We start from the raw sequence: 13,526 nt of genomic DNA on the forward strand, positions 1-13,526 counted from the left end.
AACAACTCAGCTGTTCTTTCTAGCTCTGAAATAGAAAATGTCTGCAGACGGCGGAGGCATCCAGGACACCCAGGACAAGGAGACACCCCCGGAGGTACAGATGGGGCTGGCTGAGGGAGGTGTGCGGTAGAAGAGGCTGGTGCGGAGGAGATTTTCAAGGCACAGAGTCTGGACCCCTGGAAGAGTTAGACTCACTGGGGTGGGGAGATCAAAGAGAAGGTGGCATGCTGGGTAGTACCCTCTGTCTGGAATTTACAGCATAACAGTTTTGCTTTGCTGGTGAATTGTCTAGTCAGTGGCCACAGGAGATGGAAGAGGCCTGGGTGGGGTCCTATCGGTGAGGTTTTCTTTCTGAGCAGCGCTCAGAGCACACGGGGAAACCTGTTCTCCTTCCCTGTGCTTCTCCACCTGGAACCACAGCTTCTCATCTCTGTGGGTCTGAGCTCCCGGTCCTTTCTCCTTCCTGTACCTGCTACCCGTGTGTGTGTGCGTGCGTGGTTGAGTGTGTGTGTGTAATTACTATTTGTGGGGGACCTGGGTCTCCGGGCTTGGAGTTGGAGGAGTATGAGTCAGCGACAGGCCAGGGGCCAGTCCCTGGCCTCTGGGAACCAGATGTGTCATCTGTAAAATGCAGACCACATGCCTGCCATTCCTACCTGTCTCGCAGGGTCACTGGGAGGCTCTAAGGATAATAGGCATGAGACGCCATCATCTATGGTTTTCATGCCATAGAAGCACAAAGAATTGTTAGCATAGTTCAGTTTCCCATCCACTTCCCGTGTGTCTTGAACAGCTTGGGCATGTCAGTAGAGCCCCACATGTTGGCATTCTCTGCTGGCACTGGCTTCTGTCTGGTGCGCACGGCCGCGGGGGGAATAATGACCAGCGCCACCCTGTGTTTATCCAGGACTTTCCTGAGCTGGCAGCTCCTTCTCCATCATTATCTGCGTGAACCTCATGACCATTCTGTGCAGGGGCAGAGCAGCTGCGTCCTGAAGGCTGCCTGGTTGGGGAGGGGTGTCGCTGGGTCTGGCACCCAGGCACCCTGATTCCTGGCTTGAGGTTCTTTCCCTTCAAGACCCAAACACAGACAGGGCGTGGAGGAAGGAGTGTGAGGCCGTGGCAGAAGTCCGGCCAGTTCCTGTGCTGTGGATGAGGCCCCACCAGGGCCCTCCCTGACTTTCCCAAAGCTTTTGAGCTATGTGGTCACGGGGCGTTGTCTCATCCCCAGCCATGGTGTGTTAGTCTCCCGTGGCTGCTGTAACAAGTTTCCACTCTCTGGGGGGCTGAAAACAACCAGAATTGACTCTCTCACAGTCCTGGAGGCCTGCAGTCCAAAATCTAGGTGTCAGCAGGGTCACACTCCTTTTGAAAGCTCTAGACTAAGAGGACCCTCCCTTACCTCTTCCAACTCCTTGGGGGCTCCTGGTGTCCTTGGTGTGGGCATCCCTCCAGTCTCTGCTTCCTTCTCTGTGTCTCTGTGTCCTCTCCTATTCTTATAAGGACATAAGTCATTGTTAGATTTTAGGCTCACTCTAAATTCACGATGATTTAATCTCAAGATCTTTAACTTACCTGTATAAAGACCCTTTTCCCCAATAAGGTCCCGTTCTGAGGTTCAGGGAGGACACGGATTCTTAGAGGACACTATTCAAGCCACTACACTTGGTTTCTTCATACACTAATAGACAGCAGTCTACACTGCTGAGGTCAGTGTGAGGCTGGAGCTGAGAAGGGGTAGCTGCCCTTGGGCACCACGCCCACCGGCACTGTGGAGGCGGCTTGGTGAATATTCCTCCTCTTGCCGCCCCTCCTTGCTGGGGTGAGCTGGATGAAGGCAGCAAGGACAGTCCTTCAAGCTGCGTCTTGCATGTTGGTTTCCGACCCTGCCGGAGCGCCCTGGCATGTAGCCCTGGGTGTCTCTCCCACTCATCTGGGTGCTGATGGGGCTGTCCTTTCTAGGTTCCAGATCGTGGACATCCTCATCAGGAAATGCCTTCTAAGCTGGGGGAGGCGGTACCTTCAGGGGACGCTCAGGAGTCACTGCACATTAAGATGGAGCCCGAAGAGCCACACTCCGAGGGGGCATCGCAGGAGGATGGGGCTCAAGGTGCATGGGGCTGGGCACCCCTAAGTCACGGCTCTAAGGAGAAAGCTCTCTTCCTGCCTGGCGGAGGTAGGAGAGGGATGGGGAAGAGGCGCTTTCCCAGGGAGGCAGCTGTGGGGAGGTGGAGGCTTGGCCCAGGTCCAGGTGGGGCTGAGGGTCTCTATGCCAGCAGGGGACGCTATCGCCCCATGGCCCACAGCCCCCTGGCAGCGTCAGAGCCATCCGACCCTGTCCTTGGGTCGGGCCAGGGGTAGAGGTTGAGGCAGCTGAAGTAGCAGCAGGTCCAGCAGGATGAGCTGGTCACCGTGAGGACCTCTCTCCTCCCACAGCCCTCCCCTCCCCCCGGATCCCCGTGCTTTCCCGAGAGGGGAGGACCAGAGACCGGCAGATGGCTGCAGCGCTCCTCACTGCCTGGTCCCAGGTGAGTGGCCCTTCCCCGGCCCCTGCATGGTACTCAGCCCTTCCTGCATCTGCTGGTTCTGTGTGAAAGCCAGGACCCCGCTGGCCCCACTTGCAGCCAAGCCTGAAGCCTGGGGCTCTTGCTAGTGTTGCTGGAATTGTCCAGGCTCAAGGCCCATGGTCAGGCCTGGGCCAAAGCTGGAGGAGAAGCAGCAGGAATTAGAGACACAGGGCCTCTCACTGGGAGCCATTGGGAACCGTCCTCCGAGGTCTCAGCTGAGGATGGGGGCTGCATGGACATCCTAAGTCTTAACTGTGGTCCCTGAAAATACCTCTTGGTCTTTGTTCTTTCTCAACTCCCCAGAAGGCCTTGGGTGGCTCACCCGCTTCCCCATCAGATGGAAGTGGCAGGCCTCACTCGAGATAGTGGGTTGGGACTCCGGGGTCTCACCACACATCTCATGCCATGGTGTCCCTCCACCGTGTCCACATCATGTCCTGGAGAGTGGATGTTTCACATTGTTTCAGATGCCAGTGACTTTCGAGGATGTAGCCTTGTACCTCTCCCGGGAGGAGTGGGGACGGCTGGACCACACGCAGCAGAACTTCTACAGGGATGTCCTGCAGAAGAAAAACAGGCTGTCACTGGGTAAGCACTCGCCTGGAGGGGGGACTGCGGTGTTAGGGAGGGGTCCTGCTCTGCCGTCTCCTCTTTCCTCCCTTCCCTCCCTCTCCCTCCCCCTCCCACCCTTCTCCTTGTCCCTTGAGACAGCACTGTTCTATGGAAACTTCTGTAATGATGGAAATGTTCTGTGTGTGCTAGGACAGGAGCCACAAGCCATGTGTGGCTAGTGAGCACTTGAAATGTGGGTAGAGCCCTTGAGTTTTTAATTTTACTTGGTTTTGTTTTGTTTTGTTTTGAGACGGAGGCTCGCTCTGTCACCCAGGCTGGAGTGCAGTGGCACAATCTCGGCTCACTGCAAGCTCCGCCTCCCGGGTTCACGCCATTCTCCTGCCTCAGCCTCCCAGGTAGCTGGGACTACAGGTGCCCACCACCACGCCCGGCTAATTTTTTGTATTTTTAGTAGAGATGGGGTTTCACCGTGTTAGCCAGGATGGTCTCGATCTCCTGAACTCGTGATCCACCCGCCTTGGCCTCCCAAAGTGCTGGGATTACAGGCATGAGCCACCGCGCCTGGCCAATTTTACTTGGTTTTAATCAGCTCAAATGAGAGTTTAAATAGCCGCATATGGCTAGCGGCTACTGTACTGGACGCTGCCCCAGGAAGTCCGCTTTTCCTGGGTTCATCCGCAGGGCTCACTCCTATAGCTCCATCTTCCTTTCCAAGCCCCAACTTCAGAGGTGTCTGAGCAGCAAGCTTGGCTTCGGGGCCCAAGGGCTGCTTGCCCTAGAGAGAGATGGCATGAACTGAACTCCCCAGGCCCCGCAGACCCTGGGGTGTCCCATCTGCTTTGAGGAGCAGGTGCTTGTCTCCGAGGGGCCTTGGTTCCCTTTGTTTCTTGGATGTTAAGTATTTAAGTCCCAGAGCTTTTTTTTTTGAAACACAGCCTTGCTCTGTCACCCAGGCTGGAGTGCAGTGGCACCATCATGACTCATGCAGCCTCGACTTCCTGGGTTCAAGTGATCCTCCTGCCACAGCCTCCTGAGTAGCTGGGGCTACAGGTACCACCATGCCCAGCTATTTTTTTCTTTTTTTCTTTTTTTGGTAGAAATGGGATCTCGCTATGTTTCCCAGGTTGGTCTTGAGCTCCTGGGTTCAAGCCATCCTCCTGCTTTGGCCTCCCAAAGTGTTGGGATTATAGGCGTGAGCCACTGTGCCCAGCCATCCCAGAGCTTTTGACTCCTCAATTCCAGACTTTAGTTTTCATACAGAAAAATCAGTATTCATGTATTCATTAATTCAGTTGACACTTAGCTTTTTTTTTTCTTTGAGACGGAGTCTTGCTCTGTCACCCAGGCTGGAGTGTAGTGGCGTGATCTCAGCTCACTGCAACCTCTGCCTCCTGGGTTCAAGTGATTCTGCTGCTTCAGCCTCCCAAATAGCTGGGGCTACAGGTGACCACCACCATGCCCGGCTTTTTTTTTTTTTTTTTTTTGTATTTTTAGTAGAGATGGGGTTTCACCATGTTGGCCAGGATGGTCTCGATCTCCTGACCTCGTGATCCGCCCACCTCGGCCTCCCAAAGTGCTGGAGGCATGAGCCACTGCGTCTGGCCAACACCCAGCTAGCACACTTGCTAGTCCAGGCAGAATCCAGGACTCAGCATTCCAGGTGGTGGCATCATGGTGGTCCCAAGGCCCCGCTGGCTGGCACCAGGGATGCTCACCCCTTAATTAGCTCAGGGTGCTCACCGCTCTTATGGTTCCCCAGTGCCTGGGCCAGCAAGCCCAGGCAAGTCCTGAGGGATCAGAAGGAACTCAGCACCCATTTTCAGCACCACGGCAGGCCTCGCAGACGCCTCAAGCCACCCGGTTGGTCCAACACATTCCTTTCCTCCCACGGGTGGTGGAAGCCAGGGCCCCCTCTGCTCTCTTACTGACTTGACCAAAATTCCTGGGGCCACACGCCCCCAAGACTTGACAGATGGGATGACCTTAGTCGTTGGAGATCCTGGCCCTCCTGTCCCAGGTCCTCCCACTTGGAGGGCCACTACCCTCGCCCCTCCAGGTGTGGGTGTAGGAGCGGGATACCCGTCCCGTGGGCATTGATGTAGGGTGTTGCCCACTCCTGTCCCTTAAACTCCGTTGCTCTTTCAGGGAAAGAGGAGACAGGCCTACTCAGCTCTGGCAGCCGCCAGGCAGGGGGCGGACCCCCGACCCAGGGGGACTTCTTGAAACTGCTTTATTTTACCCCCTGTTTCCAGAGCCTCACCCCCTACTTGGGCCCATCAGTTTTGGGGAGATGCTGTCTGCAGCTGGGCAGCGCCAGAAGGCCTGTGACAGCACAGCATCTCTTTCTGGGCAGGCTTTCCCTTCAGCAGGCCTTTCTGGGCCCCTCAAGCGCACGGCAAGGGTGAGGCCTCGGGCTCCAGCCGGCAGGCAGGAGATGAGGAGGAGTGGAGAGGCGCGTGCACAGGTGAGGGACGGGCGCGCGCCTTTGTCTGCGGGAGTGGGGCGCAGACGCAGGCCTTCTGGCTGTTGTCTGTGGGAGTGGGGCAGGGCCACCAGACCCCCTCCTGGGCGGTTTGCGCCCAGGGGGGCCCTTGCGCTTTCTGGTCTCTGAGAATCCAGCCCCCACCCTTAGTTCTGCCTTCTCCACCCTCCTGGGGTCCTTAGGGAAGCTCGTCCCTAGCTGGAAACGACTTTCTTTTTCCAGGAGCCGTCGAGGTGGGGCAGAGGGTGCAGACTTCATCCGTGGCAGCCCTTGGGAATGTGAAGCCCTTCAGAACCAGGGCAGGGAGAGTCCAGTGGGGCGTCCCGCAGTGCGCGCAGGAAGCAGCCTGCGGCCGGAGCTCAGGGCCGGCCAAAGACTCCGGGCAGCCGGCTGACCCAGATCGCACTCCGGATGCAGCTCCGCCAGACCCCAGTCCCACGGAGCCCCAGGAGTGCCGCGTCCCGGAGAAGCCCAACGAGGAGGAGAAGGGCGCCCTGGAGAGTGGCGAGGAGGGCCTGGCCCCTGACAGTGAGGTGGGCAGGAAGAGCTACCGGTGCGAGCAGTGCGGCAAGGGCTTCAGCTGGCACTCGCACCTGGTGACGCACCGGCGCACGCACACGGGCGAGAAGCCCTACGCCTGCACTGACTGCGGGAAGCGCTTCGGCCGCAGCTCGCACCTCATCCAGCACCAGATCATCCACACGGGCGAGAAGCCCTACACCTGCCCCGCCTGCCGGAAGAGCTTCAGCCACCACTCCACGCTGATTCAGCACCAGCGCATCCACACCGGAGAGAAGCCCTACGTGTGCGACCGCTGCGCCAAGCGCTTCACCCGCCGCTCGGACTTGGTCACCCACCAGGGCACCCACACGGGCGCCAAGCCGCACAAGTGCCCCATCTGCGCCAAGTGCTTCACGCAGAGCTCGGCGCTAGTCACCCACCAGCGCACCCACACTGGGGTGAAGCCCTACCCGTGCCCCGAGTGCGGCAAGTGCTTCAGCCAGCGTTCCAACCTCATCGCGCACAACCGCACACACACGGGCGAGAAGCCCTACCACTGCCTCGACTGCGGCAAGAGCTTCAGCCACAGCTCGCACCTCACCGCGCACCAGCGCACCCATCGTGGCGTGCGGCCCTACGCCTGCCCGCTGTGCGGCAAGAGCTTCAGCCGGCGCTCCAACCTGCACCGGCACGAGAAGATCCACACCACCGGGCCCAAGGCCCTGGCCATGCTGATGCTGGGGGCGGCGGCTGCGGGGGCTCTGGCCACACCCCCACCCGCTCCCACCTAGGAGGCCAGGAGAGGGGGAGCGGGGCGCCCAGGGCCACTGGAACAGCCCCACTGGAGTCAAGGCTCCGAGGGAGGAGAGAGGGGCTCGGGAAGGGAGCTGGGGCGGTGAGGGCATGGGGTGAGGCATGGCGATGGGGGAGGGCGAGGGCGAGAAAGGGCAGGCACTCTGCGAATTAAAGGCCTTGGACTTGAAGCGCCCGCCTACACAGCTTTGTCTCCTGGTGCCCTGGCGCTGATTCCCCGAGCGTGGGGGAGCTCCTGGGCTAATCCCCTGTCCTCACTGAGGCATCCCTGCATCACCACTCTTGGCTTGGGTCTCCACCAGGGTTGGGGTCCCTTTTGCCAAAGGCCCATTCCAAAGCGTTGCACACATTGGCAAGCAAAGGCTTCAAGTACAGAGAGGTTTCCAGGGCTGAAGCCAGTCAGCCGCTCCTGGACCTGGGGACCCCTTGCCGGCCGTCTGCTGCTGACGCCACTTGTCCCAAGGGCACTGCTTACTGAGCCCGCACTCTCCCTCGGCTCTTCTCTTTGGAAGCCAGGAGCAGGCAGAACTGGTCCGGAAATTCCTGCCTGCCCCATCACCCACTCAGGCATCAGTGGCTGAGTTTTGTGACTGGCCTTTGCCGTTTGCTCCCACCATGGCCTGCCTGTGGTCCTGCGAGGGCTCCTCACTCACCAGGGGCCACTTTCCTTCTTGGCCCATGCTGCAGCTGCTGTCACCTGCCTCTGCTATGTCTCACCTCCTTGGCCTCCTGGTATATGTCCTATATAATTCGCCCTGCTCGCCCCTGCCTGGCTCTGAGCTTTGATTTACTCCTGGTCTTTCCGCTGGCGTTTGTTTTTGTTTTTGTTTTTGCGACAGAGTCTTGCTCTGTTGCCCAGGCTGGAGTGCAGTGGCCCGATCTCCACTCACGGCAGCCTCCACCTCCTGGGTTCAAGTGATTCTGCTGCCTCAGCCTCCTGAGTAGCTGGGACTACAGGCGCACGCCACCATGCCTGGCTAATTTTTGTATTTTTAGTAGAGACAGGGTTTCACCATGTTAGCCAGGATGGTGTTGATCTCCTGACCTTGTGATCCACCCACCTCGGCCTCTCAAAGTGCTGGGATTACACACCTGAGCCACTGAGCCCGGCCCCCTGTTTTTGTTTGTTTTTTGTTTTGTTTTTTGAGGCAGAGTCTTGCTCTGTTGCCCAGGCTGGAGCGCACAGGTGCGATCTTGGCTTACTGCAACCTCCGGCTCCTGGGTCCCAGCGATTTTCCTGCCTCAGTGTCCCGGGTAGCTGGGACTACAGGCGTGTGCCACATGCCTGGCTAATTTTTTGTATTTTTAGTGGAGACAGGGTTTCACCATGTTGGCCAGGCTGGTATTGAACTCCTGACCTCAGGTGATCCGCCCACTTCGGGTTCCCAAAGTACTGGGATTACAGGCGTGAGCCACCGTGCCTGACCTCTTTCCCTGGTTTTAACCTCTGTAGCTCCCAACTCCCATTCTCTGCTTTTTCCCTGGGTGGGAATGGGCTCATCCTGCCTATCATCCCATATTTGTGGCCCAGCTCCCGAGATAACTTTCAGCTCTGACACCAACTGACCACGAGGATGTCTGCACCAAGAAGGCCCTTGAGACCCCACCTGTCTTTGTGGATTATGGGGCCACCAGGGTGGCCACAGCCCTGGTTGGCTCCCAGATCCTAAGGAAAAGAGTGGCTTGCCGAGGACAGTAGACTGAGAAGAGTAATCATAGCTGCCAGTTGTCAAGCAGCTGCTCTTCCAGGTACAGGGCCAAGCACTGTAGATACAGCTCTCTACAACAATGTAAGTGTGCATTGTTAGCCCAGGTTTTTTTTTGGTTTTGTTTTTTTTTTTGGTCTTTTTAAAAATAGAGATGGGGTCTTGCTATGTTGCCCAGGCTGGTCTGGAACTCCTGGGCTCAAGTGATCCACTCACCTCAGCTTCCCAAGTAGCTGGGACTACTGGTGTACACTACTAGGCCCCATGCAGGGCTATCTAAAAAGAGGAGGACAAGGCCAGCGACTCACACCTGTAATCTCAGCACTTTGGGAAGCCTAGGTGGGTGGATCACTTGAGGCCAGGAGTTTAAGACCAGCCTGGCCAACATGGTGAAACCCTGTCTCTACTAAAAGTACAAAAATTAGCTGGGCATGGTGGCAGGCGCCTGTAGTTCCAGCGACTTGGGACGCTGAGGCAGGAGAATTGCTTGAAGCCGGGAGGTGGAGGTCACAGTGAGCTGAGATCTTGCCACTGCACTCCAGCCTGAATGATAGAGCAAGACTCTGTCTCAAAAAAAAAAAAAAAAAAAAAGAGAGAGAGAGTAGGACAATAGACCTGACCTTCAGGAATGTTAGACTCAGCTAGAGATGTGGGTGGGGTGGGATGTAATCAACTGGACACCAGGGAGCTGCTCACTAGTGGAAGCCCAGGCAGGACTTGATGGTATCTAGGAGGTCTCTGGAATCTAGGCTAAGGATGCTGGCAGGATTGGTTGAATTAAATGATTATTTCTAAGGCCAGAAAAAAAGCTGTTTCCTCCCTTCAGTTTGTCTTCATGGTTCCAATCACTCAGCCAGAAATAGGATTGCTCTGCTTGGTTCAGTGTGAGGGGGTGAGGGAGACTCATTTGTAAAGCAGGGTTGCTCTCAAAAGAGCTCATTTTCTAAGTAAGGAGAGAGACAGAGGTGGGAGAGTTTCTAAAATGACCCTGGAAGCCGTCATCACTTGGCAAGAGAGCTGAGCAGAGTACTCACTTGCACAGTGAGTGCTGCTTGCTTTAATTTCAGTTCCTTAGGCTCCGTGGCCAGCGTGCCAGGGACCAGATGTCAGGACCTGAGTGATTCAGAGGTCTGTCGAGGCTTGGTGTGGTGGCTTACACCTATGATCTGAGCACTTAGGGAGGCTGAGGCAGGAGGATGGCTTGAAGTCAGGAATTTGAGACCAGCTTGGGCAACACAGCAAGACCCTCGTCTCTAAATAGTTAAAAAAAATTAGCCAAGCATGGTGGTGCGTGCCTGTAGTACCAGCTACTTGGGAGGCTAGGGTGGGAGGATCGCCTGAGCCTGGGAGGTTGAGGCTGCAGTGAACTGTGATCGCACCACTGCCCTCCAGCCTGGGCAACAGAGCAAGACCCTGTCTCCAAAAAAAAAAAAAAACAAAAACAAAAACCGTTGAGTGATCTAGGGAGTCATTTAAAAACTTCACTCTGGCCTCCAGGGAGCCCAGACAGCACACAGTTTCCTGGTGAAACGTTTCCCCTTTCGTGGCAGAGTGCAGGAGCACGGGTTCCAAGGGCCCCGTGGAGGGTGCCTGCAGATGGCCATTCCCTATGGCTGGCCCACTTCTCCCTCTAGGGATCCCTCCGGAGGCCCCACTGTGGGATAGATCTGGCAAGCGTATCTTAAGAGTGGAACTTGGCAGTTTGGGAAATATTCGACAAGCACAAGTAAGACAGGGAGGAGTAGGGGCTGTGCCAGGGAAGGACCTGGAACGCCAGGCTTAAGGGTGCTCATAGTTTGGTAGGTGATGGGCGTCACTGAGAGGTAGGAGGCTGGAGGGAAGAAGCCAGGTAAGGGTCTTGGTGTCTCCCTGGGTAGAGGATGAGGAGGTTCAGTGGTTTCCCTGGCTTCCTCGGGGCTTCTCGGCCACTGGAGAACTCCACCAGATCATCACTGACGCGGTGTCAGGAGCACGGTGAGGGCGGAGGCGGAGAGGCAGGATGTATGCATCCTGGCTTCCCACCTGCTTCCTTGCCGCCCCAGGTTCCTGTTGCAAGCGCTCAGGGATCGGCTGTCGGCGCTGCCCCTCTGGGCCGGGGGCGTCGGCCTCAGCGCCGTCCTAGCCTAGGACACCGTCTCCCAGTTCCCGGGCCCGGCCGTGTAGCGAAGCCCAGAGCCTGCAGGGTCCCATGGACCCAGCCTCTCGCTCTGCGGCCCCGTCGCCGGCATGACTGAATCCAGGAGGCCACGCCCCCCTGCCCTTAGCCAATCAGGCATCGGGGCGGGGAGAAAGGCGGCTCCAGCAGAACCAGCCAATCACGGCTGAAGTTTGTGCCCGGCCCTTTTCCCCTCACCGCCACGCCCCAAGCCGCACGGTTGCCCCGGCAACTGCTCCAGGATCCTGTCTTTGAAGCATTTCGTCTTACCCTTCGCTGGGCGTTCGTTGCCGAACGAAGCGAAGACCACGGGGCTGGACCTTCGCTGCAGACCTCAGTCCTCACAGCCCGCCCCGCCCAGCCACTGACTTCCTGGGTCTATCACCGAGATGCCGAGCCTCCTGCAGTCCTAGAGAGCATACGGCGCAGGGCCAGGGCCACGTCCGGCCCAGAGGACTCCCTGTCAATTTGCTGCAATGGCTCCTGCACCAGGGTTGGGTGGGTTCGCTGCACTTGCCGCGGAGCTAGAGCATCTTCCGAGCTCCCGAGCAGTGGCTGACGGTGCTGCCAGCTGTCGTGCGGTACGGCCGGCAGAGAGCGGCCAGGAAGGAGACCGTGCCCTCTTCCGGGGGAGCAGAAGAAACGCGCGGGCTGTGCGAGGCGGCTCGCGGCTCTGGAGTGCCTGAGGGGCAGAGGGCGGCAAACGTTAACTGTAGGGGCTTTGCTGCGTTCCTCACACATTCGTTTTGTTGTTTGTTTGTTTTTCGGAGATGGATTCGTGCTCTATTGCCCAGGCTGGAGTGTAGTGGCGTGATCTCGGCTCACGGCAATCTCCACCTACCGGTTCAAGCGATTCTTCCGCCTCAGCCTCCCGAGTAGCTGGGATTACAGGCGCCTGCCATCATGCCCGGCTAATTTTTGTATTTTTAGTAGAGATGGGGTTTCACTATGTTGGTCAGGCTGGTCTTGAACTCCTAACCTCCTGATCCGCCCGCTTCAGCCTCCCAAAGTGTTGGGATTACAGGCGTGAGCCACCACGCCCAGCCAATTTTTGTATTTTTAATGGGGTTTCACCATGTTGGCCAGGCCGGTCTCGAACTCCTGACCTCAAGCCCGCCTCGGTCTCCCAAAGTGCCGGGATTGCAGGTGTGAGCCACCACGCCCGGCCTCACTCGTTCATTTTTCAAATACAAAATGAATGCCTGTTAATTTAGCAAAGGTCCTTTGCTAAATGTTGAGTTGTAAGTGAGGAAGATTCCAGACAAGACCCTTGCCCTCATGGGGTTCCAGTGTGGTGGGGGAAACTGACAGACACATACATGGCACACACTTTAACTTCAAGTAGTTACAAATGCCAGAAAGAAATGAACTGGGTAAAACAGGAGAGGACGGTCGGAGCTTCATTGTCAGGGAAGACCCCTCCAAGGAGGGGACATTTAAGCTGAGACTCAAAGGGTGAGAAGCGGTTTTACAAGGATCTGGAGTACGAACCTTTCAAGCAAAGGGAACAGGATAAACATGAGGAGGAGACTGGTGCCCAGTAGCTGAAATGACCCCTGCCCCGAACCTTCCCCGCCCCCACCCCAACCCCCCCATGTGGAGGGGAGGGGAGTGAGGAGACAGGCTGGAGAGCTGAGACTTGTCAGGGGGCAGTGGCTTGAGGCTTCTCTCTGGTGTCCTGTGAAGACAGTCCAGCCTTCCTCATCGCACGCTCCTCTGGCAGCCTGAGACGTGGGGTCAGGCGGGCTTCCTGCCTGGTGTAAAGGCAGCACTCAATGAATGGCCTGCACCTCAGTAACTTAAGACAGCAATTTTTATGTTCTCAACTAACAAAGCCCTAGGCTAGTCATGGAGATGAACACAGATCTCACAGAGCAACCACAGAGCTTTTCAAGGATTCAGGTGATCCTGTCATTAATGCCTTTCTCAGAGACTTAGTGAAGCCAGTGTCTACTGGTAAAAGATAGCTGGGGATGGGGTGGGTACACAGGTCATGCATGATAAGGCCACTCAACATTTCCATCTCCCTAAGGAAAAGGAGCCTTTGGTTTCCTTCTTTCCTGTCATGCCACTTTAGCCATCTCAACCTTGTTAACTGAAGGCCACCAATGAGTCCAAATTTCAGCCAACCAATGGAGTAAACTGCTAAAAAGCCACCAACAGCCACACATGCTAACATTAAATTTGAAGTCTACTAAATGCACCTATATCATTGAATTTGATCTCTCATTGTGTGTGTGTGTGTGTGTGTGTGTGTGTGTGTGTGTGTGTGTGTGTGACAGAGTCTTGTTCTGTCACGCAGGCTGAAGTGCAGTGGCATGATCACAGTTCACTGCAGCCTTGACCTCTCAGGCTCAAGCGACCCTCCCACCTCAGCTTTCTGAGTAGGTGGGACTATAGGTGCTCACCACAACGCCCCGCTAATTTTTGTATTTTATGTTTCAACTATGTTGCCCAAACTGATAACAAACTCCTGGGCTCAAGTGATGATCCTCCGGCCTCTGCCTCCTAAAGTGCCGGGACTACAGGCATGAGCTACTGCACCCGGTCTAATCTCATCTCTTTTTATATTCTGCCCACTTTGGTATGCTATCCTTAGAATCTACTCTTGCATCTGTTCCCCCAGGTTTCTGCTAGTTTATATCAGCAAAGTGAATTATTTTAGTGTATAAGCTATTTCCTCCTGGGTCATAACGTGTATCTTTCCCCTCTCTCTCTGTCTCTTGCAC

The 13,526-nt window shown here is 56.4% G+C and overlaps 2 protein-coding genes across 23 annotated transcripts in view; one reads left to right on the forward strand and one right to left on the reverse strand.

The window, feature by feature from the left end:
- ZNF205 (zinc finger protein 205) lies at window positions 1-7,781 on the forward strand. 3 transcript variants are annotated; one of them, XM_016946667.4, is made up of 6 exons: window positions 1-94; window positions 1,963-2,176; window positions 2,437-2,528; window positions 3,035-3,155; window positions 5,494-5,604; window positions 5,845-7,781. In XM_016946667.4, exons 1-6 carry the CDS (start codon window positions 38-40, stop codon window positions 6,912-6,914), a joined length of 1,665 nt encoding a protein of 554 aa, XP_016802156.1. In that variant the 5' UTR covers window positions 1-37; the 3' UTR covers window positions 6,915-7,781. The 3 variants fall into 3 exon arrangements, with proteins under 3 accessions (XP_016802156.1, XP_016802159.1, XP_016802160.1); XM_016946670.4 differs by having other exon boundaries at window positions 1,963-2,110; XM_016946671.4 differs by lacking the exon at window positions 5,494-5,604.
- LOC107968686 (uncharacterized) overlaps window positions 3,037-13,526 on the reverse strand; it is an 18,728-nt gene continuing 8,238 nt past the window's right edge. For 13 of the 20 annotated variants that reach the window (XM_063797661.1, XM_063797659.1, XM_063797657.1 and 10 more), the window contains 2 exons: window positions 11,068-11,479; window positions 3,037-3,127 (listed from right to left, as the gene is read on the reverse strand). In XM_063797661.1, the coding sequence (XP_063653731.1) occupies window positions 11,179-11,479 (301 nt within the window). In that variant the 3' untranslated portion in view covers window positions 3,037-3,127; window positions 11,068-11,178. Of the gene's footprint in view, window positions 3,128-11,067; window positions 11,480-12,113; window positions 12,552-13,526 lie in introns of those variants that run through there. The other 7 variants (XR_010152555.1, XR_010152553.1, XR_010152550.1 and 4 more) reach the window with 2 other exon arrangements.

Source organism: Pan troglodytes, chromosome 18, assembly GCF_028858775.2.
Source record: "Pan troglodytes isolate AG18354 chromosome 18, NHGRI_mPanTro3-v2.0_pri, whole genome shotgun sequence".
NCBI lineage: Eukaryota > Metazoa > Chordata > Mammalia > Primates > Hominidae > Pan > Pan troglodytes.